The sequence below is a fragment of the Spermophilus citellus genome (assembly GCF_964194105.1).
Source record: "Spermophilus citellus genome assembly, chromosome: 10".
NCBI classification, from domain to species: Eukaryota; Metazoa; Chordata; class Mammalia; order Rodentia; family Sciuridae; genus Spermophilus; species Spermophilus citellus.
Window position 1 is genome coordinate 27361710 of NC_138197.1, and position 27587 is coordinate 27389296.

At 43.0% G+C, this 27587-nt stretch overlaps 1 protein-coding gene across 1 annotated transcript in view; it reads left to right on the forward strand.

The window, feature by feature from the left end:
• Positions 1–27587, forward strand: part of CACNA1C (calcium voltage-gated channel subunit alpha1 C) — a 634974-nt gene that overhangs the window by 417795 nt on the left and 189592 nt on the right. The window contains exons 6-7 of the mRNA XM_081309259.1: positions 14380–14538; positions 21166–21362. Coding sequence (XP_081165385.1) covers positions 14380–14538; positions 21166–21362 — 356 coding nt within the window. The remainder of the gene's footprint in view (positions 1–14379; positions 14539–21165; positions 21363–27587) is intronic.

Consider the following 27587-nt stretch of genomic DNA (forward strand, 5'->3'; position numbering starts at 1 on the left):
ATTCCCATACATTATATAAGTTATATATTATATATTACATAACATGGTATACTATACAATATATTGTATAATATCACATGATTTATTATATGTTATATATTAATTTATTTGTCACACATTTACTGAGGACTTTCTGTGTGTAAAGAACAGAAGTAGTTGGAGGAAGGAAAGGTATTGGAATCTTTACTTAAGATATTTGGGAAAATAATCACCCAGAAAACTTTAGAGCTAGAGTAATCTTTCTCATACAATGTTCTCATTTTAAAACTATTGAAGCCTAGAACCAAAAGGTGATGTGATTTGTCAGGGTCACACAGATATTAGTAAAAGAAGAGGAAATGGCTTGGCATTTTTTCCTACTAAATTTAAAATATAATTTTTTTTTCAAACCAAACATAATGTTTGAGGATTTCCTCCTCTTTAGCAACTTTAATCGGGGCCAAAGTCCTTGTTGATGTATTGGTGACTTGTGGAAGAATGAGGAAATAAGTAAGTTTGAGATCCTATGATCATTTTATTTGAGTTGTATAGGAAGATTAACTCTTGGTGTAGAGTGACCATAAGTTGGCAGCAATGAGCAAGCTTGGTTCCTTCTTACACTAGTCCTTGAGGACATCCAGAGAAGAGAAATCTGTGAGTTGCCTGGGGATAAAGATATTTACTGGAAACCTAGAGATAACAGGGCTATCCTAGTAACTCAACTTGTTACCTCTGTAGTGAATCAATTTCATTTGTTACCAAAACTGTAGAGAAATTTTGTACTTTTTCTAAAAACTGTACCTTTTATACATTCCTGAAAAAAGAAGTAAGAATCCATGATGAATAATACAACCCAGCCACCAGGTCCTTTTTATCTAACCTTATCAATAGGAGACGGGTAGGTCACTCTGCAGACAGCTGGTCTCTAGAAACTTCACCCAAGAAGCTCTATGTCCAGGGTCTAACCCTGAGAGAATTTTACTGGCAGAGATTTACAACCCTGTAGAATATGTCTGTGTATTAAAAGACCTAGTCCTCTAGTTCTGGGGGTGAAGGTGGTAAGAAAAACTACAATGAGGGGACTTGCCTATGTGGTTTCTCTCTTAAGAAGTGCAGGATACTTTGCTTTCAAAAATGTCAGATGAGGTAATTTGGATCAACCATCCTGCTGAGGACAATTAGAAAGGCTGGGAAAATATGTTCTAAATCTTCTTTTTTGAAATACGGAAGAGATGCCTGACAGAAATATTAATCCTCCCTGGAGAAAGATAACATCATCAAAGTTGTCAAATTATTTTGAAAAACAGTTTTGTGAAAATAAGGTCTCACTCGTTATACAAAAATAACTGGGCACATGAGGAGGCAAAATAAATGAATGGAAATGGCCAGAAACTATAGACAATAGAAACAGACCCACAGGGGACCCAGATACTGGAATTAATCAGATATGGACTAAAAAATAACTGTATTTTTTTGTATTTAAAGAGATCAAAGACAAGATTGAATTTTCTAGAGAAAGATAAGAAGACATGGAAAGGAACCAAATATAAATTTTAGAAATGAGGACTCCAATGGCTGAAATGAAAAATGCAGTGAAAGAATTTAAAAGAAGACAGCACAGCTGAAAACAAAATTATTGAACTGTAGAGAGGCCAGGGGAAAAAACACTAGGATTCAAGCACAGAGATTCAAAAGAAAGGGAAATATATAAAAGACTGTGAAAGATTGGGGGAATAAATGGATGCTGAATTTTATGAAATGATTTTTCTATATTTATGGATAGATTCATGATTTTTTATTAATGTGGTAAATTACATTTTGACTTGTTATGTAAGTATGAATGGGGCTTCTATAGAGCTAGTGATGGTCTATATCTTGCCCTGATTAATAGTTACTTGGCTATTTGTTTTGTGATAAATCAAGACTGTAATGCGTGCATCTTATGCAATGCTCTGTATGTATGTTATATTTCACAATTTTTTTTCCCCAAAAGACCCAGGCATCTACATCATTGGCACGTTTCAAAAGAGATCAGCTTCTATTATTCCTGTAGCTGAAAGACACAGAGTTTGTCAATAATAGGGAAGCAGCATAAAGGGATAGAAAATCATGGTTCAGTTACTTCCTATGGATTAGAGTTGTCCTAAGAGATAAATGTTGAGGATTGTGAGGCCCCATTTTGGGACCAGAGAATCAATGGCCATGATCAATAGCAACATCTTCCCTGGTATAGAGTCAAGGGGCAGGGGCATAGGTTTGGTATATGCCATATTTGTCTGTATAGCTGTTAAGAAGTGGAAGTTTGCTTTTAAAGTCTTGGCTTCGGTTCCACTGTTTGCTAGTTGTATAGTCTCAGACAAGTTATCTGTTTTGCCTAAGTCTAAATTCAGGTATATGTATAAAGAATTCAATGAAATGGTGTATGTTAACATGCTTAATTAGCACAGTGCCCCACATGTGCTGAGTCCTTGAGAAGTGGTACCTAACTTTATCATTGTTGTTTACTTCAAGTCAGTTTGTCTCCATTCTGCCATATTTAATTTTCTTCTAACATCAGATTTTTATGTCTTTTTCTGTGAGCCTCTCTTTCCAACCCATATTGCTAATACTGAATAAAAAAATAAATAATTCAACCTGAAGGTGGATACTTTAATTTACTCTTAATTTTTAAAATTTATTAGGCAGCTGAGTATCCACCATCCATTCCCTAGGACAACAGCTCACCTTTGGTGTTCATCAAACTACTTGTGGGTTGCAGAAATGTATTAATATGGAAGATTTAGATTAAAAATAAATGAAATTCTCTAATGAATAAGGAATTCAAATAAGAACATGCAAAAATCATAAAACTTGAGACTGCAGAAGGCAAGAATCTTTCCCCTTTTAATAGGAGGACTCTTTTATTTAAACAAAAAATGTGTCAGGCATCCCGAAGCTCACTGTGACAAACTTACTTCTTAGCCCAAGGGAGAGCTGCCTCCCTTCTTAGTTTTAGACCTATTTTCTTTCAATAACCATTAGGCTTGTGAGACCATTAAAAGTGCCTATTGCTCCATTATCCAAATGAAGCCACAGAATGTAATCTGAGAGATTCATCATGTCTCCTTTTTCTAGCTAGTGCAAACTGGTGCAAGTAGGTCAGAAGTAAGGGTAGGCCAATAGTTGCAGCCTGATGAGGTGATGATGATGATGGTGGTGGTGATGATGATTGTTACAACCACAAATGCTGATAGGAGCATTGACTTTCATACTCGGTCAGGTAAGCCCTTGGGAGGTGAGGACCTAGACTTGGCTAGTGAGTTAGAGTCAGGATGTTAATCTGTTCACCCTCCTTGGAGGAGACCTGTTGGTTCACAAAGTTTAGAATCCCTCCCAATAGGGTAACGTTTCCTGGCTCATTAGGATGATACTGGTGGTGGTGGCATATAGAAGCCAAAGATATGCACTCAAGCTCATTGTCCTGTCTGCCAGGTGGCTTGAGTTTGCCCCACCTGGTGGGCTCTCCACCCTTCCCCACCAACTCTGCCTTCTACCTGGGGGAGCTTGCCCTATGGACTATGTCAGAGGCTGCCTTCCCCTCCAGCTTTTAGATGGGCTCAGTTGGTGGAGAGCCCACGAGGAGCTCACCAGGAGGGAGGTGGGGGAGGACAGGGATGTTGGGTACCCAGATCCTTCCCTGCTGTTGTCTTGTGCTGGTATCCTCACAATCTCTCCAGAAGGTCCTCTCATCCCTTCTCCTGCATGGTGAGAGATCACTCTTGTTGAGACCTCTAAGACATCATACTCTTGCTCCTTTATGGTTCTTCTTACCCCCATTCCTTCATATAAACCACCAAGTACCTTGAATGTCTTAATTTTAGTATATTGCTGGTTTCTTGCTGGAACCTACTGTTATGATGATATTAGAAAACTGCCTTCATTCTTTCTGCAAATAAATTTTGACTATCTGCCATGTGAAGATCATGTAAAAGGGGATTTTTGAGTCTACTCTCTATGAAGAAAACTACTGCAGGTAGTGTGATGTGTGCAGTGTGATGAAAGCAGCATTTAAGGATGAGCAATGGGGGAATGGTGCAGAAGGGTGGGAGACCAGGGAATAGAACACAAGACACCCCACCTGCTCACCAGGCAGGAGAGGTAAGGACCGCAATAGCTGCAGGGGATGCAGCTGATATGAAGGATGGTAACGCTTGAAGAATTGTTTTCATTTGTTGAAGAAGCAAGCAAGAGTGATTACAGGTTTTTGTCCTTATGGGGACTGGTTTTAGGGAGAAGGAGATGGGTTGAAGTTGCAATTTCTTGCATATGATGAGAGGGTGGAACAACCTGATTGAAATATCAAGTAGGCTCCTGGAGGAGTATGGCTTGAACTCAGAAGAGAGGGCAAAGAAAATGTTAGTGCAGATTTGGAGTTGTCCACTGGTAGTAACTATTGAACTTTTAGGAGGGAGTGAAGTGAATGAATTTCTTGAGAGCGAGTGAGCGAGAGAGAGTACACTGATTTGGAGAGTAGCACAAGAGGCGGAAGACTAACCAAATAAAAAGAGAAATTTCCCCTATGGACACAACTCACATGTCCATTCCTCAGGGACCTGTTGTTTTGTTTTCCCAGGATAAATTAACTTTTCTCTCCTTTAGGCTTCTGCAGTTCTTTGGGCATAATTCTCAGGAATATAATTCCCTGATTTTGTGATTAGCTGTTTCCACATCTGCCTCCCATCTAGCTGAAAGTTCTTCATGGGTAGGGACTGCATCTTTTTTGTCTCTGTAGTATTCCACAGACTAATAGAGGTCCAGAAGGGAGAGAAGAAAGAAGGAGGAAAGAATTAATTATGAGGGTGAAAGAGAACTAAAATTGTACATTGTCACAGAGACAAGAGGAGAGTTTCAAAAAGAAAGGGAGTAATCAAGAACGTCAAATAGGTCAAGGAAAAGGATGGCAGAGGCAAAGGCATGGATTGGCCAGTGAGAGGTCATAAGTAACCTTGAGGATGCAAGCTTGGTAAGTGTGGTAATGATGGCGGCCACACTGTCAAAGAGAAAATTCATGCTTAGCTTCTCATACCTACAAAGCTAGCTGCAGCATTGGATCCCTGTTGTCAGTCTCCTCCATAACTCTGTTGAATAGCTTTTATTGCTGCTGGAAGGAGCAGCACCAGTATACATCACTTATGCTCGCTGGTGGTGCAGCATAGGTATATGTCTCCCTGCCTTGTCCTCTGCAGTGATCATACGTTCATAAAAATTAATACATAAATAAATAAATTGGAAAATAACCCTATAGTACAGTCGTGCCAGTTAGCATGTGGCATTTTTCTGTATCTAACTTTGGCCTCACATTCTTTACTGATTAGAAATACCCAAGTGACATGAGCAGGATCATACCATGACCATGAAAATCCAGTCACTGCTTAAGAGTGGCTGGGATCCAAGCAAAGTTGACTAGGTTCTCTGGGGGTGTTGCTTCTCAAAGTGGTGGGTGGATCAGCAGCATTGTATCATCTGGGACCTGGTTAGAAATACAGACTCACATCCTGCCCCAGATGAATTGAATCAGTCTTCATTTTAACAAGATCCTGGGTGACCAGTGGCATATTCACCTTAAGTGTTCCAACTGAGATTCTGGACATACTTGTGACAATAATAGCCATCACCGACATGTGATTTACTGTGGGTCAGACTTTATATGAATGAGCATGTGGAAATCTCATAGCAATTTTATGCAGCAGGTACTGTTATCATCCCCATGTTAAATGAGGACAATTAACTTGTCCAAGGACACATGGCCGAAAAGTGTAGAGCTGGGACTCAATGATATACCATGGGGTCTTTTGGCTTCAGGGGTCTCCTTCTTTAACTACTGCTCTGCCCTTTCTCTCTCACCTCTCAGAGCGATTGCCGGGTGCTCATTGTGCTCACAGGTAGGGACAGCGGAGCTGTCCTTGGGTACCTGGAGAAAGGCAACCCTGACACTAGGGAAGAGTTTCTGCAGTGCAGAGCTACCTGTTTTTTTCCATTAAGGAAGAGAGTTCTCCTCCAATAGTATTTTCTGAGAAAGGATGCAACTGATGATGGAAAGTCTTATTTGAGACTCCTCTTCTGGGAGAGGTTGGTGTTTTACCTACACTTCCTTGAAGTCTAGACCCAAGTCCAAGGTGACTAAGGTCCAGGGACAGTGTGGGTTTGATGGACATGGTAACGACAGTACCCTTTACCTGAGCCTCTGTTTGAAGGAAGATCTGTTCCTTCTGGATGACATACAACACTGAGCTTAAGGACACATAAGAATTTGCTCACCACCTAGTGACTCTCATTTTATTTGAATTTGGTTAAAATTTTGTTGGAAAAATATGGAAGGCATAACTTGCTTTGGTGGGGCCAGCCTCTCACCAGTCATCATTCAGCTAATCAGAACTCTGATTAAAGAGTATGGTTTTCTGTTCCATTCTCTTAGGGTCTGATAGCCACTTATTATATCAAGGAGATGTTTTCTAAAAGTCCAGGGAAACCCCTAGGGTAGGACAGGTCCTGGCTCATCCTCCAGTCCTAGACACAGGGATGTGTCATCTTCATACTGGCCCTGAGCCACAGAAGGGTCCTGAGTTAGCCGCTTCCCTGGACACCCCTGACTGCGTCTTGATGGGGTTACCACATTTAGAAGAATGTTCTCTGCATTCAGGGTTCACTGGACATTTCTTTTCACTGGGGCTTTCCGTACTGGGTATATCTACATGGTGCCACAATGCTGTCTTTAGTTGGATTTAGTTTGCCGGAAGCTTATGGTAAAGGTTGCCCTAAAAATGCCAGCAGAGAAGTGGCGGACTTTTAGCCTCACTGTTTTCCTTCCTATGCTCCCTCTGTGGCCCAAAACAGGAATTACTTCCTCTATTTTACAAATGAGGATGTTGTTGGGAGGACCTTTGTCATTTGCTTCCTGAATGGGTTCCCTGAAAGTGCAAGTGATTTCTGTTTCCTCTGACTTCAAACAGAAACATTGACCAGCTTTCCCAAGTCTCCACCCAGTAATTCCCTTTAAGAGCAGAGGCACAAGGCTGAGTGATGCCTTCCCCAGCCATCCAGGTAGCCTTGCTCACCTGGGATTCCCAGGCACCTATGCAGGGACCCATCCACCTGCATTTACCTGACCTCTTCTTCATTTATCCTTCTGTTAAAGTTTCACTTCCTGAAAGAGACTTCCTCTACCACTCTGCAAAAGGAAAACCTTCATGATACCCTATTCTGTTCTTTCAAGACTCCTACACAGTTTGTGATTATATATTGATTGTGTGATCATTCAATTAATGTTTGGCTTCAATTGTGAGCTCTGTGAGGGGAAGGGCCATGAGTCTCCTCTTCACCAGTGTCCCCTGTCCCTAGCACTCTGGGTGGCCCATAGAATGTAGCTCAGTAAATACTCTTTGTATGAGTGAAAATTATGGCATTGATGGTGATCCCAAAGTCTTCTTCCTCTTCTGACCAGCATTGAGTCTATCCATAAGAAAACTTGTACCTACCACCACACTAAATACCAGATTTCTCTTTCTTAGTTTAGTAATTCTCAGCATTGTTTCCTGTGGATTCCATCACCAAGCCTCCTTGAACATTTGGTTTCCTAAGGCTGGGCTGGAACTATCAAGTCTGAATAGTTAGGGATAGGAAATATTCATTCCTACCACCAAACGAAAAAGTCATGAGTCAACCTGGAGTCCAAACAATGAATTCAAGCAACATTAGCAGAGATCTTTAATGTGGGGGTCTTCCATTATTTCTCCCTTTCCCCTCTCCCATTTGATCTCAGGGTGACTTGAAATATGAATTTGAAGTGAGGGTGTAGAGTTTACACGGAAAGGACATGTAAGCCAGCTCTTGCATCTACTTCTGGAGCAAGTGACGCCTGCGCACATTACCTCTCAGCTCCTGTTTGTTTTCGTTTTTCCTCTTTTCTCGACTCTTGCTTTTAAAGTCATTTTCAAACTTCTTGATATGGCCCCAGGAGCCTTGAGCAGAACAATTTATCACCAAGGCAAGGCCTAGTAATAGATTCTCTGTTACAAAACAAAAGAGCATGTGATCTGTCCTCAGCCTTGTATGCATCAGTGGACTGTACAGACTGTTAGAGTCTATAGCAGGTTGTGGAGGCACCAACTCCAGCCAACCTCAACATCTGCAGGCTAACCTCAGCACCACTTTAACGAAAGGTTTCAGTTTTCTCTTTTATAGTTGATGGTTCCTCTTGATCTCTTAAGGAAAGATAGGATGACGTATATATGCAGATAATCTCAACCTTTCCTAATGTGGAATTTTCATGTTGGATCCCAGAGAGAATGCAGGCATCTCTCTATCCAGAGCTTCATTGTTACATAAGAGGAAGACAAAGAAAAGCCACTTATGCTAGCTAAATCCATCACTGTCCTCTTCCTAATCCCAGCATTTAATGGTGTCATTTTCCAAAGCCCTGTCTCTCTGAAAAGTCTTCCTTGCAGCCAGGTATTTGGGGACTCTTTCTATCCACAGAGAATAGGTCACCTGACATGAACTGCATATTAAACATTGGATTTCTAGATCATATGTTGTTTGATCTTGTGTGGATCTGTATGTGCTAATTTTTCCAGTAATGATTTTCGTATTAAGTATTCTATCCTGTTGTCCCCATGAGTACACATATATTTGTCAGATCTTAGATCCTAATTTAGGGCTAGGAAAATAGACTAATCCTACACGTGGTCCAATGATGATCTTGTGTTCAGGGGTATTTTATAGCAGTTGCTGCACCAAGTTACCTAGGGCCCATGTTCTTCCACCAGCATGAGCAGCCAGTCCAAAAGAAGGGCTCAGCAATTGCTTATCAGCCACGAGCATGGGCTATCTGGGAAGAACACCTTGGTTGAGAAGTGTCACTGTGATTTTCAAATTAGAATATGAGCTGGGGAGCTATTTCTGAGACGGCTGTGAGCCAGTCCTGAGAAGAAGCTAGTAAACATCCAGTCCCTGAGAGCCAAACTCTTAAGAAGGAATGGAAAGAAGGGATTTTGGCTCCATGCTTTCATGCGACAGCCTGGCTTCTGCCATCCCAGGAGAAGGCAAGCAGAATCTAGGAATCCTTTCTGGACCAGGCTTGGAAACTTCTGGGCTCTCTGGAAAGCAGGGACTTCACACTACTCTCCCTCATCTTCCCAGCAGATGCCAGAAGCACGCATTACTGCTTTATGGACAGAGATACTGCAGGGGCACAGGGAGGTAGCACAGAAGTGAAGCCTACAGGCTCCAGAGCCAGGTCACTTGGCACCGAGGCCCATGCCACCACTTTATGAGCTGTGACCTGTGGGCAGGTCATTTCTTTTCTAGGGACTCATTTTTCTCACCTTTCAACTGTGGTTAATAACAGCACCTACACCATACAGTTGTTACCAAGAGGAAATGGAGCAATCTAAGTAGAGCATCAAGAACTGCACCTGCCCATGGTGAGTCTTCAGAACACAAAAGCTAACAAGGTTATAGGACTTCACTGTCCCGTAGCCATCCTCTACCCAATGCCTGAATCCCCACCATGGCCCTTCCCCAAGAGCTCTCCAGTCAGTGTACGAATACCCCTGAAGATGAGGAACCCACTACCTCAGGCTTCCTTCAGGTAGGTTTGTTTCTTGGACAGCATTTATTTGTGTTGATTTAAATCATTCCTGGATAGTTTCTAGTTGAGTCTAGTTCCATTTCTGTGGTTGTAGAGAAATCAGTGAAACTACCCCTTTCTCAAAAAAGCAGTTTAAAATCATATGAAAATTTTATTGGCAACACCCTCCCTGCTGATATCCTCTTCCTTTCCATGAGTCTTAACCTTTTCCTAACAAAACACCTTCAGTTTCTTCTAATGATCATTGAATGACATGGCCTGCAACTCCTTCATCATTGTGGTTTCTGTCTTCCAAAAGCATCCGTGTTTACTGGTGTGACTTAGCTTCATGTGCCTTGGGTCCCTGCTGTGTGCCTGAGATCAGAGATGAGGAGACATGACAAGACTCAAGGAGCTCGCAGGCAGGCAGGGCACAGCATTCCAGGCAGGCAGGACAGCATGCACCAAGGTACAGAGGCTGGAAGCCAGAGACCTCCCGATGGTCGAGCGCATTGCTGGAGTGTAAGGTGGAAACTGGGACTGGTCGGAGACCAAACCTGGGAAGAAGGAGGTGAGCTTGACCTGTAGGTGATGAGGAATCACTGGAACACTTTCAAAAGTGACACTTTCCAAATTGTGTATTTTAGGAAAAGCACTCTAACTGCAGCATGAAGACAGGGCAAACCTGAAAGTAGGGAGGCTGTTCAACTGAATGACAAGCACCAAGAGGATACGGGGGGCGGGGGGGGGGGGAGTCATGGGCCCAAAGTATATACCAAAAGGCTCACAGTGGTGGGACAATGAGTGACTGCTTCTTCCCCACTGTGTTTTCTAATTTCTCCTTAGTAAGTATTTTCTATTTCTATATAATTAGCATGCATTATTTATGTAGTAAAAAATAATTTATGCATGTCTAAAGATAGTGCAAAATCAAACTCGCAGAATTTGGTAACTGACTGGAGGAGGGATCTGAGGAATTTGTTTTCTGGCCTGTTGCTCAGGTAGTTGGTGTAGCCACCAACCCAGATGGAGACTTAAGGAACGGAGCACTGTGTAGGAACTCGGTGGCATCACTGATAGCTGTAATGAAGCCCACAGCTGCTTTGAATCCCATTTGGCCTGTTTGAAGGCTGCTCAAAGCCTCTGTCCTCCTCTGCAGGCTCAACACTCACCTGTCCACTCTACACTAGCCTGTAAAGCAGACTTCATTGTGGCAAAGCCCACTCGTGCTCCATAGTAGCAATAGCGTTTATTTGAATAAGTTTTGTCACTTCTTCAGTAAATATTTACTGAGTGCTCTGCACCCAGCCACCTTAGTGATAAAACCATGAGAAGAGCAGGCAGAGTCCTCATCTTCATGAAACTCAGCCTCATGTGAGAGATAAGATATAAATGTTTTAAAATCACCTTAATAAACATACCATTTCAAACCAAGGCGAGTGCTCCAAAGAAACGGAAATTAATCCGAGAAGACACAGAACAAAGGAAACCTCTCTGGTCTGGGAGTTTAAGGAAGGATCCCTGGGGAAGGAGATGGTTGGACTGAGAGCTGAAGGATGTAGAAGAAGGAATAGGCCAAGGTGTCCCAGGCAGAGGGAACAGCATGTGTGGTGGCCCTGTGCAGGGAGTACACATTGACATCACTTCACCAGGAGGTGGCATTCTGAGAAATGTGACCTTAGGCTATTTCTTCTACGTGTGAACGTCCTAGAGTGCACTTACACAAACCTAGATGGCACGGGTCGGTCAGTAGATGTAGCCTCTCAGCTACTGCCAGGATCACACAGCATACTATTTACAGTGAACTTTCTTTATAAATAGGCGTAGACCCTAAAATAACAATAAAAAGTATAGTTAAATACATACATAAACCAGACATGTAGCCATTTATCATTATCAGGCATTATGTACTGCACATAATTGTATGTGTTTTAGCTTTACGTGACTCCAATCGCCACAGACACATGAGTAATGGCTTGTGCTACAATGTTATGACAGCCACAGTGTCACTAGGCAAGAGGAATTTCTCAGCTCCATTATAATCCTTTGGGACCACCATTGTTTATGAGGCCCATCATTAACTAAAATATCATTCTGTGGCTATAGAGACACAGAATGACTGTAGAGCATATTTGCAGCTAAAACAAAAATAAAAACCAAAAAGCAAAAATCAATGCTGTTTTCCTGGAACCCAGAGAGAGGAGCAGGGACTGGGAATGTAGAAAGGTGGGTGGGGAGGTGGGTGGGACCAGGCCCTATAGGACCTTGTGGGGCACAAGAGAATCTTGGTCTTCATCCTAAGAGCAAAGGAAGATATCAGAAGCCTGAGGTGGCCCTTGGACCAAAGCCTCTGGCTGCAGCCTGGAGAGGACCTCCTTGCCCACGGTGACTTTGTCTACTACTTTGCCTGCCATTTCTTGCCCTTTCAAGCTTAGCACATGTGTTGATCAATTTCTGTCACAAAATGCATGAGATAAATGACTTAAAAGGGGGAAAGGCTTATTTTTGCTCAGTTTCAGTCCTTGGTCAGTTGTCTCCATTGTTGTGGGCTTTTGGTGAGGGACAGCATCATGGTGGGGGCACTGAAGTCCAGATAAAACACTTCCCTCGTGGCCTGGGCTTCAGGATGTGGGGGGGGGGGTTCCCTCCCCCTGCTGTGAGTAGCAGATGTGGTGGGGGCAGATATAGTGGAGCAAAGCTATTCACCTCATGGCAGCCAGGAAGTAGAGAAGCAGTGAAGCCAAGGACAAGATATACCCTTCCAGGGGACACCCCCAGTGTCCCACTTCCTCCAACTAAACTCCATCTCCTAGTGTTTCCACCACCTCCCAATAAAGCCATCAGCTACTGATGAGGTCAGACCCCTCATGATCCCATCACTTCACAAGGGCCCCACCTTGGGGGATGTTCGAGATCCAATCCATAATAGCACTGAAGTCCAGATAAAACACTTCCCTCGTGGCCTGGGCTTCAGGATGTGGGGGGGGTTCCCTCCCCCTGCTGTGAGTAGCGTTTAGAAGTCTCTACCCCCAGCAGCCACCTCTCAAAGTTGCTTTGCAGCTCAACTTTCTTCAAGGCTTCGCATACTTTAACACTAATGTGTGTACAACTTGCTAATTAATGGAATCATTTGGATCCGAAAACATCTTGTTCTAATGGGAGGCTGCAAAGCACTCTCATTAATTCACAGGTAAAATTATTCCAGCTTTTCTCTTTTTATTTTTTTCCCCTCTCCCCAGCTTGGCTTAATAGCTAGGGAGAATTCTTCTAATTAGCCTTGAGAAAACCACTCCACCAGAGCTCAAAGCGCCAGTGACTGCCTCAGGGTCGGAGGGAGGGTGACACAGACTTGGTTTACCCAGTGAAGAGGGCAGTGGGTGGAATCACCAGACCCCGAGAAGTGGAGTAATGCCTCCATGGCTGGCATGAGAGAACACTGGGGAGGTGGGGAAGTCAGGTAAGGACACTAAAGTGACTCCTGTTGGGGATTCAGAGGCGTTCATACTCTCGTACGTGTGTCAGAGGAGACCCACAAGGTGACTTTCTGTACAACTGGCCTATGGAAGGAAGGGGAAGCTGCCTTCTCCACCCTTCTCCTTGGGTCTTGAAGATTTGGTGCACTTGTTGTGGGCACAAAGCTCTTGAGTGACTATGTTTGGGTGTAATCTGGGGTGACCTCCTGGTAACCACCTCCCCACCATTGGCAAATGAAGCTTGCAGCACCCCCTTTAAATGATTAGCACTACAAATGATCAGACCTGTAAGTAAGGGGGTCCTCCTTCCCCCTAGACCAAAGAACAAACCTACAGGCCTTGAGGACACTGACAAGACCCCGATGTTCCATGAGTTTTTTTTGTGTGTTTCCCACTCTCCCGGATTCTGGATAATTTTTAGATTTTTTTTTTAAATTATGGTAGTAAGTATATAACAAAGTTTACCATCTTAACTATTTTTAATTGTACAGGTTTCAGTGACACTAAATCTGTTCACGTTGTTGTGCAACCACCACTTTCAACCATTTCCAGAACTTTTTTTTTTTATCCTCCCAAACAAAAACTCTATGCCTTTCTAAACAAGCAGTCCCTTTCTGTGGGTCATTCGAAAGGAAAGTATAATGTTCTGCTAGCTCCCTCTGTGAATTTAGCCTGATAGGATATCCTAGTGGAGAGTGGTTTGTCAACTCACTCAGTTCAGAGAAGGTACCTTCCAAGCTGTTTCCCCAGCCCTGTCTCAGAGGTCTCACCATCCCCATGTACCCTGGTGGTGAGTCACTTTCAGCAATGGAAGTCCTACCCTCCTGGATACCTGTGGTTTATAGCAGATAAGTCACCCATAGGCTCTGGTAATCCCATCATGAAGAAACCTTGAGAGATAAATAAGTCCTTCATGGCCAAAGTGAGTCCTCACTGTACCGAACTCTGCTCTGAGAGAGAAAGATGCTAGGTTGTCTCTAAGATGGGATATACCAGGTTTGATAGTTATGGATGAAAATAATGTGTTCTTCCCCTTGGAGGTATAGCCTCTGCCAGTCCTTTTATTTGGACATGCCTCCAAGACACATTTGGAGTCAGGCCAACCTGGATTTAGATTCCCATTCTGTGGCTCATTGACTATATGACCTTGAGCCTCTGTTTCCTCATCTTAAAAAAATAGGGCTCATGATACCCCACTCTCCAAGCTGCTAAGAAGATTGCAGGAGATCTTGCCTGAGTGGCATCTGAGGGAGCACCAGGCTCCAGCAGCGGAGGCCGACACACTCAGTGTTGTCACAGTTGATGATCCTGCCGTTACAGGTCTGCAGGTGGTCCTGAACTCCATCATCAAGGCCATGGTGCCCTTGCTGCACATTGCCCTGCTCGTGCTGTTTGTCATCATCATCTACGCCATCATCGGCCTGGAGCTCTTCATGGGGAAGATGCATAAGACGTGCTATAACCAGGAGGGCATAGCAGGTAAGAGCAGGGTGCCAGGTGGCAGGTTCCTAAGAGGCTGTTGGTTTTCTCTTAGCTGTTTACTGTGTGGTTGGAAGCACTGCTGTCACCCGTCCAGCCAAGCTGCCGGAGGTTCCTTCATTCAAAGGCCCATGTCCCAGCATGCTAAGAGAGAAGCAGTGCTCCTTATTCTTTTCCTCTCATGTTCAATTTCTGTTTTCACTGAAAGAGATCTGTTAAAACAACCAAATGCAAGCTTTGTCCAGCACATGTTTGAATGACTATTCAATTTGAGAAACACAGACTTAAGAACTTATCATTGGTCAATTTTTCACTTTTGAAGCTGATTCTGAATAACTTAAGAATCAGTATTAACCTCTGTGTCTCTGCTGCATCTGCATGTCACTGTGACTCCTCATCAAAGGCCTTTCTTGGAAGCCAGTACCACCCTCAGCCAACACACCACCCATCACAGCCCTGAGGTCTTTTCACCCTCTTAGGGCTGATCCTGGCTTTTCTGCAATTAATGTTTTCTTCTCCTTTTATGGGCAAAAGCCCCTGAGCCCCTACACCAGGGTGAATGAGAGGGCAGGCATAAAATCACACTCCCTTACCAGCAGCCAAATTTCTATTCCACAAGGAGGAAGTTTAGCTCTACCTCATGGCTATCAATCCTTTCCTTCCAGAGACTCCTCTCTTTGTGTTCCTTCCATAAATCAAATATATTTAACAAGCAATACTGGTTCATTAAGCACTTCCCTGAGTGGCACCAAAGCTTTGGCTCATGGGATATGCTACAAACTTCTATCTTAAGTTTCTAACATCTCAGCTTGACCTTTTAAACAATATTTAAACAGAAATCAACAAGGCTTTAAACAGACATATAAAGCAGTTTAACACAAAGACCTTGTTTGAAAAAAATATTCCCCACCCCAAAGTGGTGAGCAGTACTAAGTTGATATGTCTTTTTTCAAGCAATAAGATATGTCATCTTAGTGTTTGGCATCTTGGTGGAGAGAGGAGGGCATCTGTCGGGATTATTAAGGGATACCTCCTTCCTCTCTACCTAAGCTGCTTCTCATTCCCTTTCAGCCCAGGCATTAAATTAAATTTTGCCTCTCTTGCATTGGGGAGTGAGATTAGATAGCATATATACACCAACAGTGAAATAGATAAATCATGATTCAGAATCCAAGATAGGTTACTTGGCATGAATGACCTGGTTTGATTGGATGGATTAGATGGATATTTGCAATGACCTAGGTAGGTCATTATCACATGGTCACAGTGCCCCCCCTAAAACAAACAAACAAAAACCCTACTGTAAATCTACAGCCACATAATCACTCAATTGCTTGTACTTTTTTAATGGAGAGTCTGCTTAAGAGGAGGCCATTCACTCCCGAGATAATTTCCAAATTACTTGGGTCATCATTGTATAAAATAAATTGTCATGATTTAAAATATGTAATTTTTAAAATTGGGAAAAAGACAGCTCTTGCCTCTCTTGCCTCTAAAATTAAAATTCTGAGACTTTCAGCCTTGCTTGGAGAAATACAAAGCATAACGAATAATATTTCCCCTTTAATTCTAATTTTTCCTTTTATTCAGCTTAATCTATAGCTAGTCCTGAACCAATAAATTTATATTAATGGTGTGGCTTTGTTAGAGCTCCATTCTCAACCTCCTTAAGAGCTGATTGAAGCATGTCTAGAGTTTATGCAGTTGTATTGAAATGATCTGTTCGACCCAGACTCCTCAGGCCGTCACAGAGATGTGGAGTCTCAAGGACTCCTCCTCAGTTTGGCAGTGACTAGCAGTGAGGCCTTCACCAGATGAAACGGGGAAACGTGAAAGGCGAAAATCTGCCAAAGAGCCCAAGATGGTGACCGGGCCATGCCATCAAATGTCTGTTCACCAGTAAGCCAAGAAGAACTGCTCCAAAATCTGCCCATCATTTCTGTCATCCTAATGGGAAAACTGCAAAAGCATGTTTTCTACTGGTGGCAAGGATCTTGCAAGGGCCTCTTAGAATCAGCAGCCCTGAATAATGGTTGGAAGCCATCAGGCTTTGTTATCAGGCCCCAGCCGCAAAAACAAGAAAATGGTGGGTATTACAGACAAAGAACACACAGGATGGGCACCTCTCCCCTAGGACACAGCCACAGGGTCCACTGAAAAGGCCACCTGAGGTGCTGAAAGCATTAATGGCCTCCTGTGGTCTTAGGATGAAGACAGACCTGGCTTTACCAATTGGACTGGCCAATTTAGGATCATATTGTTCTTGGTAGTAAACAGAACCAGATAAAGTACCTGAGAAGTTTCCTGCTTCCTACCATAAGACTCATCAGATTATTCATGTGGGAAGGTTTTATCAAGTTCAGAAGAGAAGTGGGCTTCCACTGTGTGAACATGGGCCAGTGCATGACAACAAGAGAAGTACTCGAAGGAGAAGTGCCACGTGGGGCACCACCAGAAGGTGACCTCACTCCTCTGTGTGGAGCCAGACTCCCTGCTGGGAAAGGGTTCAAGGGCACTCAGCTGCAGAAGCCTGTTCTTCCATATACTCTGCCGCCGTCTCACCCACCTCCTCCTTCCCATACCTGCCATCTGATGATACTCCAGGGACCCACTTGATTGCTCCCAACAGGACATGATACCGCTGCTGTTAGGGCCTCATGTACCCAGACAGCAACTAATCCCATTGAGGAGGAAAACAATGGTACAGAAATCTGGACGTACTCAACACAGCCATGGGGGAGAAGACCTTAGACCTACAATCTTTGAAACCAATCCGAATGGGTTTTGGAGAGTTTTGAAAACCTTTGGAACCAGTGGTCTTTTCCACCCCACCTCCACCTTTTATTTTGGACTCTCAATTGAGTCGCCATATTTTCTGTATATTTAGATTTTACAAAAGTTCTATGAGAATCCTTGTTCTAATTTTTAATGGAATTTCCATCAAATTCTTCTTTTTACACTTTGATATTATTTCACAGACTGTGAAATTTATGTACTTCTAGATTTTAGAATGCTTTGTACTTTGAGCCATGTTTCCTATGAAATCCATACAAGAGAGATCTGGAGCCATCCAGGTGAACCACTGTTCTGCCTCTAGGCTGCCTGTCCGTGGACAGCCCCCAGTGGAGATGGTCTCAGAAGAGGCAGTTTTCCCCTAATCCCTGCGGAATCTGCAAGGCGCCTTCCTGGTTCCTCAACAGATACAGCACCATATGCCAATACCTTTTGTTTCTGGTTGTTCCATCTGTCTGGTGGTTCTCAGAGCCAGGTCACTCTGAATAGCTCTCCCAAGCACAGTAATTACCCCCGGGACTGGCAACGGAATTGGTTGACTAAAACCTAGCAATGAAATCACCTTCATTCTATTCACTCCATAAAGTCAGGACCTTAAAAAAAGTAATTGTTTTTGTCTTTGGTGAATTCTCCCTGGAACCCTTAACTGGAGCTCTCCTAGGATTTCAGTTCTTGTTGGTATTGCCTGCATTTCTAAAATCTCTCCTAATCCTTGCCTCCATTATTAAAAAAAAAAACAAAAAAACTTAATTTGGAGTTTCTAGAATGACCTTGCCTTTCTTCATTTGTTTTGAAACATAGAGCTCGACTCGCTTTGTCCGCATCCGCCTCCCCCAACTCATGTTCCCACTTTTGCAACACGTTTCCCATTTAAGCTCCTTTCCGCTCACCCTGGAGTCCATGTTGCAGGACCTGCTGATTTATGTGTGTTCAGATTTTTCGAGTGTTCCCTTTAGTGCTTTTTATAGATTCCTATTTTTACCAGATCATCATTGCTTCTTAATTGTTCTCCAATCTTTTTTATTGTTGTTCAAGACAGATTTAAAATAGCGGAGAGGCACTTGAGCCTGTGGATGATAATATTTCTGAGTCTCATCCCTTTCTCTTTTATTAATGAGATCACTCTCCCTTGATGCCATTTTCTTTGTAACATGTATCTGTAAAAATCCCCAAACATGTTTTCCTTCCTTGAGGACACTCAGAGCTCGCTTTGGCAGCCTCCCCTTTTGCCTTATTTCTGCTGTTTTGGGAAGGGAGGGTACAGGGAAAGCTGTCAGATCAGCCGTCACAATGTAAAGATCAACTAAAAAGCAAAACAGAGGAAAAAGAGATGCAGGTTTTCCCTTTATTTTTTTCACCCTCTTTTTTTTTATGTCCCATCTCTCATATCATTCCAGCACTTTACCACGTGACTGAACACATCATTCTAGAAAGCTATTTCTAGAATGAGTGAGAACCAAACAGAATTTTGATATGTTTGGTTCTTGGTCTTCCAGTCTCTCAACTCTGAATTTTTTTAGGTGCTCTGCTATTTTTAATGCATTATTTAGGTTTGGGATTCACTTTTTAGTTTCTCTCCTGCCCCAATCTCTATAAAGATTTCACAGTATCAAAATTCATGCAAAAAAAAATGTAGCTAAAGGGGAGTTCAGTTCAGCTACCTTAATATTTGGAGCCCTCCTGGGAGCCAGACCCTGGAATAAGGGAATGGTGTGGATTCCGATCTCAAACAGCTCAGAGATCCTTATTGCAGACCCATCACCTTGGTCATTGAACAAAGGACCCACATGCAAGTTTGGGCACCAGGCCACAAATAAGCCAGGAAGCAGCATTACTCAGAATGGCCCAAACCTGGAATGAATCCAAATGTCTGCCAACCGGTGAATGGATCAACGTACAGTAAAACACACTGCTCAGCAATAAAGAGGAACATACTACACTGAACCAGGCAACCACAGGGACGAACCCAAAAATATGATGCTGCTCGAAAAAGAGGAGCACAAAAAGCCACATAATGTATGGTTTTATTTATGTGAAATTTCAAGAAGACACAAAGCTTTGGAGACAGAAAGCAGATGAGGTTGTTAGAGGCTGGGGTCAGGCAAGGCCTGACTGTGACAGCACACTGGGGAGGGGTGATGGAGCTGTTAAAACGGATTGTGGTGTTGGTTGCAAAATCATGAAGATGCACTAAAAATAATTGTGATGTACATTTACATTGATGAATTCCAAGGCATGTAAATTATACTTCAGTAAAACTCTGTGGTGTGTGCGTGGCGTAGAAGAGGTTAGGACTGGGAGGAGGAAGAGGAAACCAAGCACCCAGGACAGCCACCAGGGAGACACCAGACATATATTTTCAACCATCACACTCAACTCCATTCTTCTAAGAATTATCCCCGAAGGATTACTATTTCTGACTTCCTCTTGAAAGTGAACAGTTTCAAATTAGAAGCCACAAACAGAAATAGCGAGCCAACCAATCATCTTCCAAGCAGAGCCTGTGTCCCACAGGCAGATTAATCACACTTGCCATTGTTTTGATCCTTACAAAAAAAAGAAAAGATCCTGGGTGACCTCTTGTCTCTAAATGAAGAACTACAAGCAAATTTTCTCTCTGTGGTTGTATTTTCACTGCTCTGAATTCTTTGTAAGAACTGAGGTCGCTTCTCTTTGCCATTGTCATCACTTTCCACAGGTTTCACAAACTGCTGGGAATTTCCCACTCTCACCTTTCACAGGGGTCAAGGCTACCTTAGTATTTTACTGTAATTTAGACCCATCAAGTCTTAAAGTTACCAGTGATTTGCACACTGAAATTATAAATTGCATCTTAACTCATGAATTTGCTAGTAGCTCTTCCCAGCACTTTCTCCACAGATGACATGTCATATTTTGTCCTGGAAAAGTCCTGCCCACACCTAGGAAGTCTTTTTTTTTTTTTAAGAGAGAGAGAATTTCTTTTTAATATTTATTTTTTAGTTCTCGGCGGACACAACATTTTTCTTTGTATGTGGTGCTGAGGATCGAACCCGGGCTGCACGCATACCAGGCGAGCAAGCTACCGCTTGAGCCACATCCCCAGCCCCCTAGGAAGTCTTCATCCTGTCACCCACCACCACTCTGTCTTTATTAGGGGTCAGGAAATGATTCATATCTTCTGAAAGGTGTTAATGCTGGAGAGCAAAGGACAGCACTGCAATGTCCCACCTGACATGCACAAGACACAGTCAGCAGTGGGTGCCTCCCCCCTACCATCAGCCCATGCTTCGTCCGTCCTCAACAGGCTTCCCGCTGAAGTAACTCGAATCTTGGTGATGCACCATGTCATATGAAATGGACTAGTGTAATCACAAAGCATTACTGGCTGGGATCCGTTAACTCACCATGTGAAGGAACCTTCTAGCCTTTACTTGGAAGGAAGGAAGGGAGAGAGGGAAGGAGAGAGACGTTCTGTCATTTTTCAGAACAATTTCCACTTCAAATGGTTGCATCATCATTACCTTTTTGTCTGCCACTTGACTATGGTGCCAAGTCATTACAACAGAATGGGCAATAGTCCTACTATCCTTGAAATCAATTGCCAAGGTTAAAATACCGTTTTTCCAACAGCTAGTTGAAAGTACTGACCTTCTAAGTTGGTGGCAGACTCAAATGAATACCTAGATCTTTATGTTTGATTCATATACGAGGCAGGGGGCTCATTCAGACTGGTTCTGCATGATCCAGTGGTTATCCTCTCAACCTTGTCCTTTCACTTTTCTCTCTAATGCCTTTGCTTCTTTCTCTGCCCACTTCTTTCCCTCCCTTCACTCTTTTCCCCTGACCTTGGAGATGTTCCAGCAGAAGAGGATCCTTCCCCCTGTGCTTTGGAGACAGGCCATGGGCGGCAGTGTCAGAACGGCACTGTGTGCAAGCCCGGGTGGGATGGTCCCAAGCACGGCATCACCAACTTCGACAATTTCGCCTTCGCCATGCTGACAGTGTTCCAGTGCATCACCATGGAGGGCTGGACGGACGTGCTGTATTGGGTACGTACCTGGAATCGGGCACTCAGGGTAGGGAGTACAGAGGTGTGGGCCTGACCTCCACATCTCCCTTTCTCTCCTCCCTGTGATACTAGGGTCATGCACACATCTTGAGGGAATGGTTGATGAGTATCCTTGAGTTCTTCCAGGTCTTACCTGAGAAACGAAGCATGAAATGCCAATCTAAATAGTCTCCTCTCCCTGCCTGTCAGCCTTGGAGAAACACCATCTTTAGTTTATCTGGCTATATTGCAGAACACTGATGTGCAGTGGATGCTCTGTGAATGAGCTGGCCATGCCCGGCACAGAGATTTTGTCTAATTCCTCTTCCCATAGTGGAGTCCCTTCTTCTATTATTCTTTTTCCCCCTCCTTCTCTAAAAGAGAGCAACAGGGCACAATGATGAATCCTTAGGGCTAAAGAGAAAAATCGGCCCTGATCTTCCAAAAAGATTTCTACTGAATTGGGTAGCATTATGGCATTATTTCTCATTAGTAGCATTATTTCTCATTAGTTTTACCTTAACATGTTAGGATAGTTCATTAGAAAAATAAACTGTCACTGTTTTCACAGTTAACAGAGCACTCTACTGGTTGTGTGCTACATATTTAGAAATCCCACTCCTGAGTGCCAACCAATCCATAATATATTTTCTTTTACTTTAAATATGCTCCTCTTATTATCCAGCAGCTGTCACTACTTTGCCAACGTTCAAGCCCTTGAAGTGCCAGATTTGTATATAGTCTATCCAATCGGCAAATACATACACTGTATTTGAGCTGTCTCCATTCTTGCAGAGTCAAGTCCATTATTTGTAAAACCTCCAGAAAATATATTCTTTGTAGTGTCTCCTACTTCAGCATGAGAAATGACTTGCCAGGATCCAGTGTTGTTCTCCAGAATTTTGGGCGAATAAAGCGGTTGCCAGTCTTGAAAATATCATCTCTCCCAGAGTTTCGCAAATAGTCAAATCTATTTGGCCATCATGAAAACAATCTAAGAGGCTGCGTAGGGAACAGTGTCTACAAACTAAAGCAGGGAAGAGTGAGAGGGAAGCAAATGCCTTCCCCATCAGCAGAGCTGCCAGATAGAAAGGAAATAATGCCAAGAGAGGTGTTGACTTCTTACAGAATCAGAAGGAAGAGTTGTATAACAGTACAGAGATGTGATGCACAGTATCATATCTTCTAAAGTTTTTTTTTTATAAGCACCATGTCCTATTGATTCAAAACCTCTCTTACTGAGTTTTTACATTATAGTCAACATGCCAAAGCCCAGTGTTGCTATGAAATTTGTACCTCTCTGTCAATGACTACTGGAAACTTGCCTGAGTCCCTTGTTCCCAGCAAACATTTATTGAGTGTCCTTACATGCCAGCGATGCTCCTAGGTAGTGAAGATTCAGTCATAAATATGATCCAGTTGTCTAAAAAACAGACTAAATTCTAAACTGAATAATGGTGCACAGAAAGAGAATGTACCATGGCAAAGTGGTTGTTTTGTGATACTTTGAACAGAAGACAATGGTGGTATTGCCTCTGCCTCAAACTAAAATTAAACCCAGAAAATATTTTTCAGGCTGATGTTCAGTGAGAACTTGGGTTTGTACAATTTGGAAGACAAAGAGAAGAATTTGAACTTATTACACTTAGGCAAATTTATTATACTTAGCAAAGCAGACCAAATTCCCAAGTGGTTCTAACTGGTCCTTCTACCCTGGGTGAGCCCTCTGGCCAACCGAGGGATGAAAGATCCTCCTGCACATAGGGAATTTCCACGTATGGGCCGTGGACTGTACGACTGTGTGGGCTTTGGCGCCTCCTCCCATGAGCTTCAAACACATGCCTTCAGTTGCTATGGAAAAGCCTCTCATGGCACCAAGTTGAGGACAGGGTGGCAGGGGGTGGGTGGGTGCTGGGTGGGGGAAATAGGTATAATTTACTTGGCTGATGGCCCTGATGTATTTTCGTGATCTTCCCTCTCCCCATCACAAGTCATTGATACCCCACCAACCAGATGTGACCCAAAGAAATACTGTCACAGTGACAGCCAGAGAGGGGAACAGGAAAAGGCACACAACCGCAACTACCAATTTTCGGCAGCTGTGTTGTGCTTTCTCCCCTGGGGTGTGTGTGATAGAGCTCAGGCTGGGAATGGAAAAAGTGTTCGAGGTGAAAGAATGATCCCCGGGCTCATGGGACATGCCTCGCTCTGATTTTCCCAGCACCTTTACAAAGTGGCCATATTATGTGTGTGCATCTGTACCCAAACACACACACCCCTGAAGCTGAAACAGAGTCACTACTTGATTATTCATGATGGAGGCACCTCCCAGCCCAATGCTCCTGCTGTCAGATAACTTCTCTAATTGCTTTGACCTTTCTGTGGCTATTTCTTCTCCCCTCAACCTTTCTTTCTCTTCTGCATTCCTTCTCCTTGCCTCTATGCCATATCTTTAACTTGCAATATCTCAATCTTAGTATATTTTAACATCAATTATAGAGCTTTCTTAATATACAAATACCAGAACTACCTCCAAGCCATTGAATTAGAAGTTCCTAAGTTAGGACCCTAGTATCTGCCTTCTGGGGAAAAAAAAAAAAAACTATCCAGGCCATTCGGATGCCCGAGCTGGAGTTGAAACTCCTAGAAATCTCACTTATTAAACGTACATGTGGCTGCTTTGAAGCCACTGGATTTGAACCAGTCTAGGGACATATAATTTTCATGGAGAATGGGGAAATAGTCTTCCCTTATATAAAGAATGTTCAAGTCCAGAGAACCTGGAAAGGAGTATTCAAGATTTCAAGTACAGCAGTAAATGGGAACCCTGGTAGTGGGTTCATTCTAAACTAAAAAACAGCCAGATAGATATTTCTGGGGAAAAGAAAAAGTCATTAAAACATTAAAGAAGTAATTAAGCCAGGTGCAGTGGTGCACACCTGTAATCCCAGCTACTGGGAATTCAGAGGCAAGAGGATCACAAGTTCAACACCAGCCTGGGCAACTTAGTAAGATTTTGTCTGAAAATAGAAAGTCAAAAGGGCTGGGAACACAAATTAGTGGTTGAGTGCTTTTCTAGTGTGCGTGAGGCCCTGGGTTCAACCTCATTTCTGCCCTAAGGAGGAAGAAGAAGGAAGAGAAGCAGCAGCAGCAGCAATTGATTGAGTCACCATATGTAGCCTCTTATAGAGGGGACCTTGAACATCTCCAGTAACACATGATAGACACCTGCCTCCTATTGTGGATGATACTGAGTCTGTAGCTCTTTTCCACTGACACTAATTATTGTATTGTATTCTCATGATTTTGAAGAGTTGGTGGACCAAAAATACCATCAAAGTTGGTCACATAATACTTAAACATCTCCTCATCTATGAAAGCCGTTGGCCATTGGGTTGAGACCTGACAAGCTGAACAATTGGCTTACAACATTTCTTTTACCTAGTGCCCTATTCTCTGTCTACAGATGACAGGGAAAGGAGAGGGCATAGGATTTAGAAACTAAACCAAAACTTAGATTGGGGTGGAGTTTTCTTGGGAAACGACCTCTTAAGCCAAGATCTCTCCATTTACTCTCAGAATGTCCAAGTCTCTCAAAAACTAGGACCTGGGTAGGAGGGGGAGGGGATGTGATCAGATTAAAAACACCACCTTTCTTCTGAAGAAGAAATGAAGCTCCAAGAGAGAAAACATAATAATAGAATAAGATTACCATTGGTTTCCATTTCTACTTTCAGGTGTTTTTTTTTTTTAAACTAAACATCCCTATCTATCTGCATATAATTCAAGACTGTTTATCTTATATGGTTTAGGCATGTGCTTTCCAAAAGATATAAGAGGCTATTGAGTCAAACTGATCTGCCAGACTCTCTGTAGGATTCTCAAATATGGTCTGATGCAGTCTGAAACTCTGAGCATTATCTCTTTCAAATTGTAGCCAGATCATAACCAAGTAGCATAAATATCAATCAATCAAATATCTTTGTGCCCAGCACTTGATACATCACCATGATCCTGGGAATAGAAAACAATGGTCACCAACCTGGAGTTTGCAACACCCAGTGAAGGTGGCATGTGAAACTCAGGGAAAAGGGAGGCAGCCGTGAGAGCAGGTGTCACACGAGGTGCACGTCTCCACTCTGCAGGAGTCTAGATGCCTGAATATTCATCAAGAGGATTCCGTAGGCTTCCGCTCACCCACCTTCTGATCTAGGGACCCCAGGAATATTGTGCAGCCCTGTAGACACCTTTGGTCTGTGTCTTCCTAGACTCACACCCCTTTCTGCCCTGTGGGTCACCCTCCTCCTGACACCACCCATTGTTTCCTCAGTGACTTCTCCATAATCAGTTCTTCCACTAATCTTTTAAAAATGAAAAGTTGAGCTTTAAAATAAGGTTAGAAAGAATTCTTATTGAGAAGCCATAGAAAGGAAAGATTTTTTTTTAGAATCACAAAATAATGTCTTTGATAGTCCCAGATAGATTGGGGTTCATTTTGATTCGGCCAGCCAGAAACCTTAAGAAACAAACTCTTAATGATTTAATTTTTTATAAGTCAAGTTTTCTTCTCCCATGTAAATGAGACTTCTACATGTGCTCAGAGACAGGGATTTCCAGTGAACAATGATAAAAAGGAACAGGGGTAGAAGGGAACCTGATGAAACCTGTTTTCCCAGTTAGTTGTCAATTCCACACTTCATTTTGCCGTCCCCTGTACATATCTAGACATGCAGAGAACATACTCCTACGAAGTTCACACACACACACACACACACACACACACACACACACACAGTCACTAATTCCCTTAATTATGACAAAAGTCTTTTTCATCCAAGCAGGTTGAATTTGGGTGTTTGATCCTATTTTTTCCACTCCACCTTGCTTTAAAAAGTCCACCATATTTCACTGTAGAATATAGAACATGAGTCTAAAGATATCACAAAAGCTTAAGGGGCAGAGCTGAATTCTGCTGATGAACCAATAGCCATTCTACGGGAATTGCTGAGAGAAAATCCTCAGCTCCTGGGCTCCTCATGGGAATGGAAGAAGAGACTCTGTAGTCTTCAACTTTTAATCTCAGAGTATCACCCATTTAGTACCTGTGCTGATTTAAACAGAGAATCTATCAGCTCAACAATAAATTAATGATTCATAAACACATGAAGAAAGAGAATTAGCACCTCTTTCATTTTTTAATTCATTCATTCATTTATTGAGTTTATTTCATTGGATTTAGATGAGTAAGCTTTAATATTCAATAATTCAATTTAGCAACAATTATTGAGCATTTACTATATTCCCAGGGCTGAGTGAGCATAAGGCAAAGTGTGGTATGCAGAAGAATACGGCCTGCCTTCCAGGAGTTTGGGATCTAACTGAAGCGGTACAGAACACGTGAAGGAGTGAGGCTTAGTGATATGAAGTGCAGAGAGCTGTGCAGGGACACAGAATGCTCTAGGGGGAGTGGGATTCTACTGATCCCGAGGCTGTATGAGGAATGAGAGCAGGTGCCTATGGCTAGGGAAAGGAAGCCTTCACAGTCTGGGACACCAAAGTAACCTGTGCTTTAGGTTCTCATCAGACCCAAGAAACGGCTGGGCCACCCCAAAGTGTTCTCACCCATGACGTCTGCAGGCTGCTGAGGTGCAGCTGGAGGTATCAGCCCGGGCCCCTCGGCCTGCTGTAAGCATCTCTGGCTGTGAGCCAGCTGTGCCCTGGACAGGTGCTCAGACCAAGGCCGCTATGCTCCCTGGCTCCTGACCTCCCTCGCAGCATCACTGCACGAGCCCATCTGATTTCAGGGATTTTTTTTTTTAAATACACAGAGGAATTTGATTTGTTGGCTTGCCTTGGTGTTAGAAGTCTGTTGTTTTCTTAAGAAGCCCATATAAGTGAGGCTTCTACTTGTGCTCAGAGACAGGAATTTTCTGAACAACAATAAAAACGTACAGGGGTAGAAGGGAGCCAGATGAAACCTGTTTTCCCACTTACTGCTCACTCAGTGACCCACCGGGTCGACACTCACATTCCAGTGACACGGGTCATGAAGAGTCACTGACATACAGAGCATTGCCCTGGGCTGACTGGCCTTCACTGTCAGCAAATCGTGTCCTCTAATGACACTCCATGGAAAGCACTGTGACTTTTATGGGCTTGTACCTCCTGCCTTTTGACAGAAAGTGGCCTCTCTTGGCACTTGCTGCAACTATTTAGTCTTTTTGGA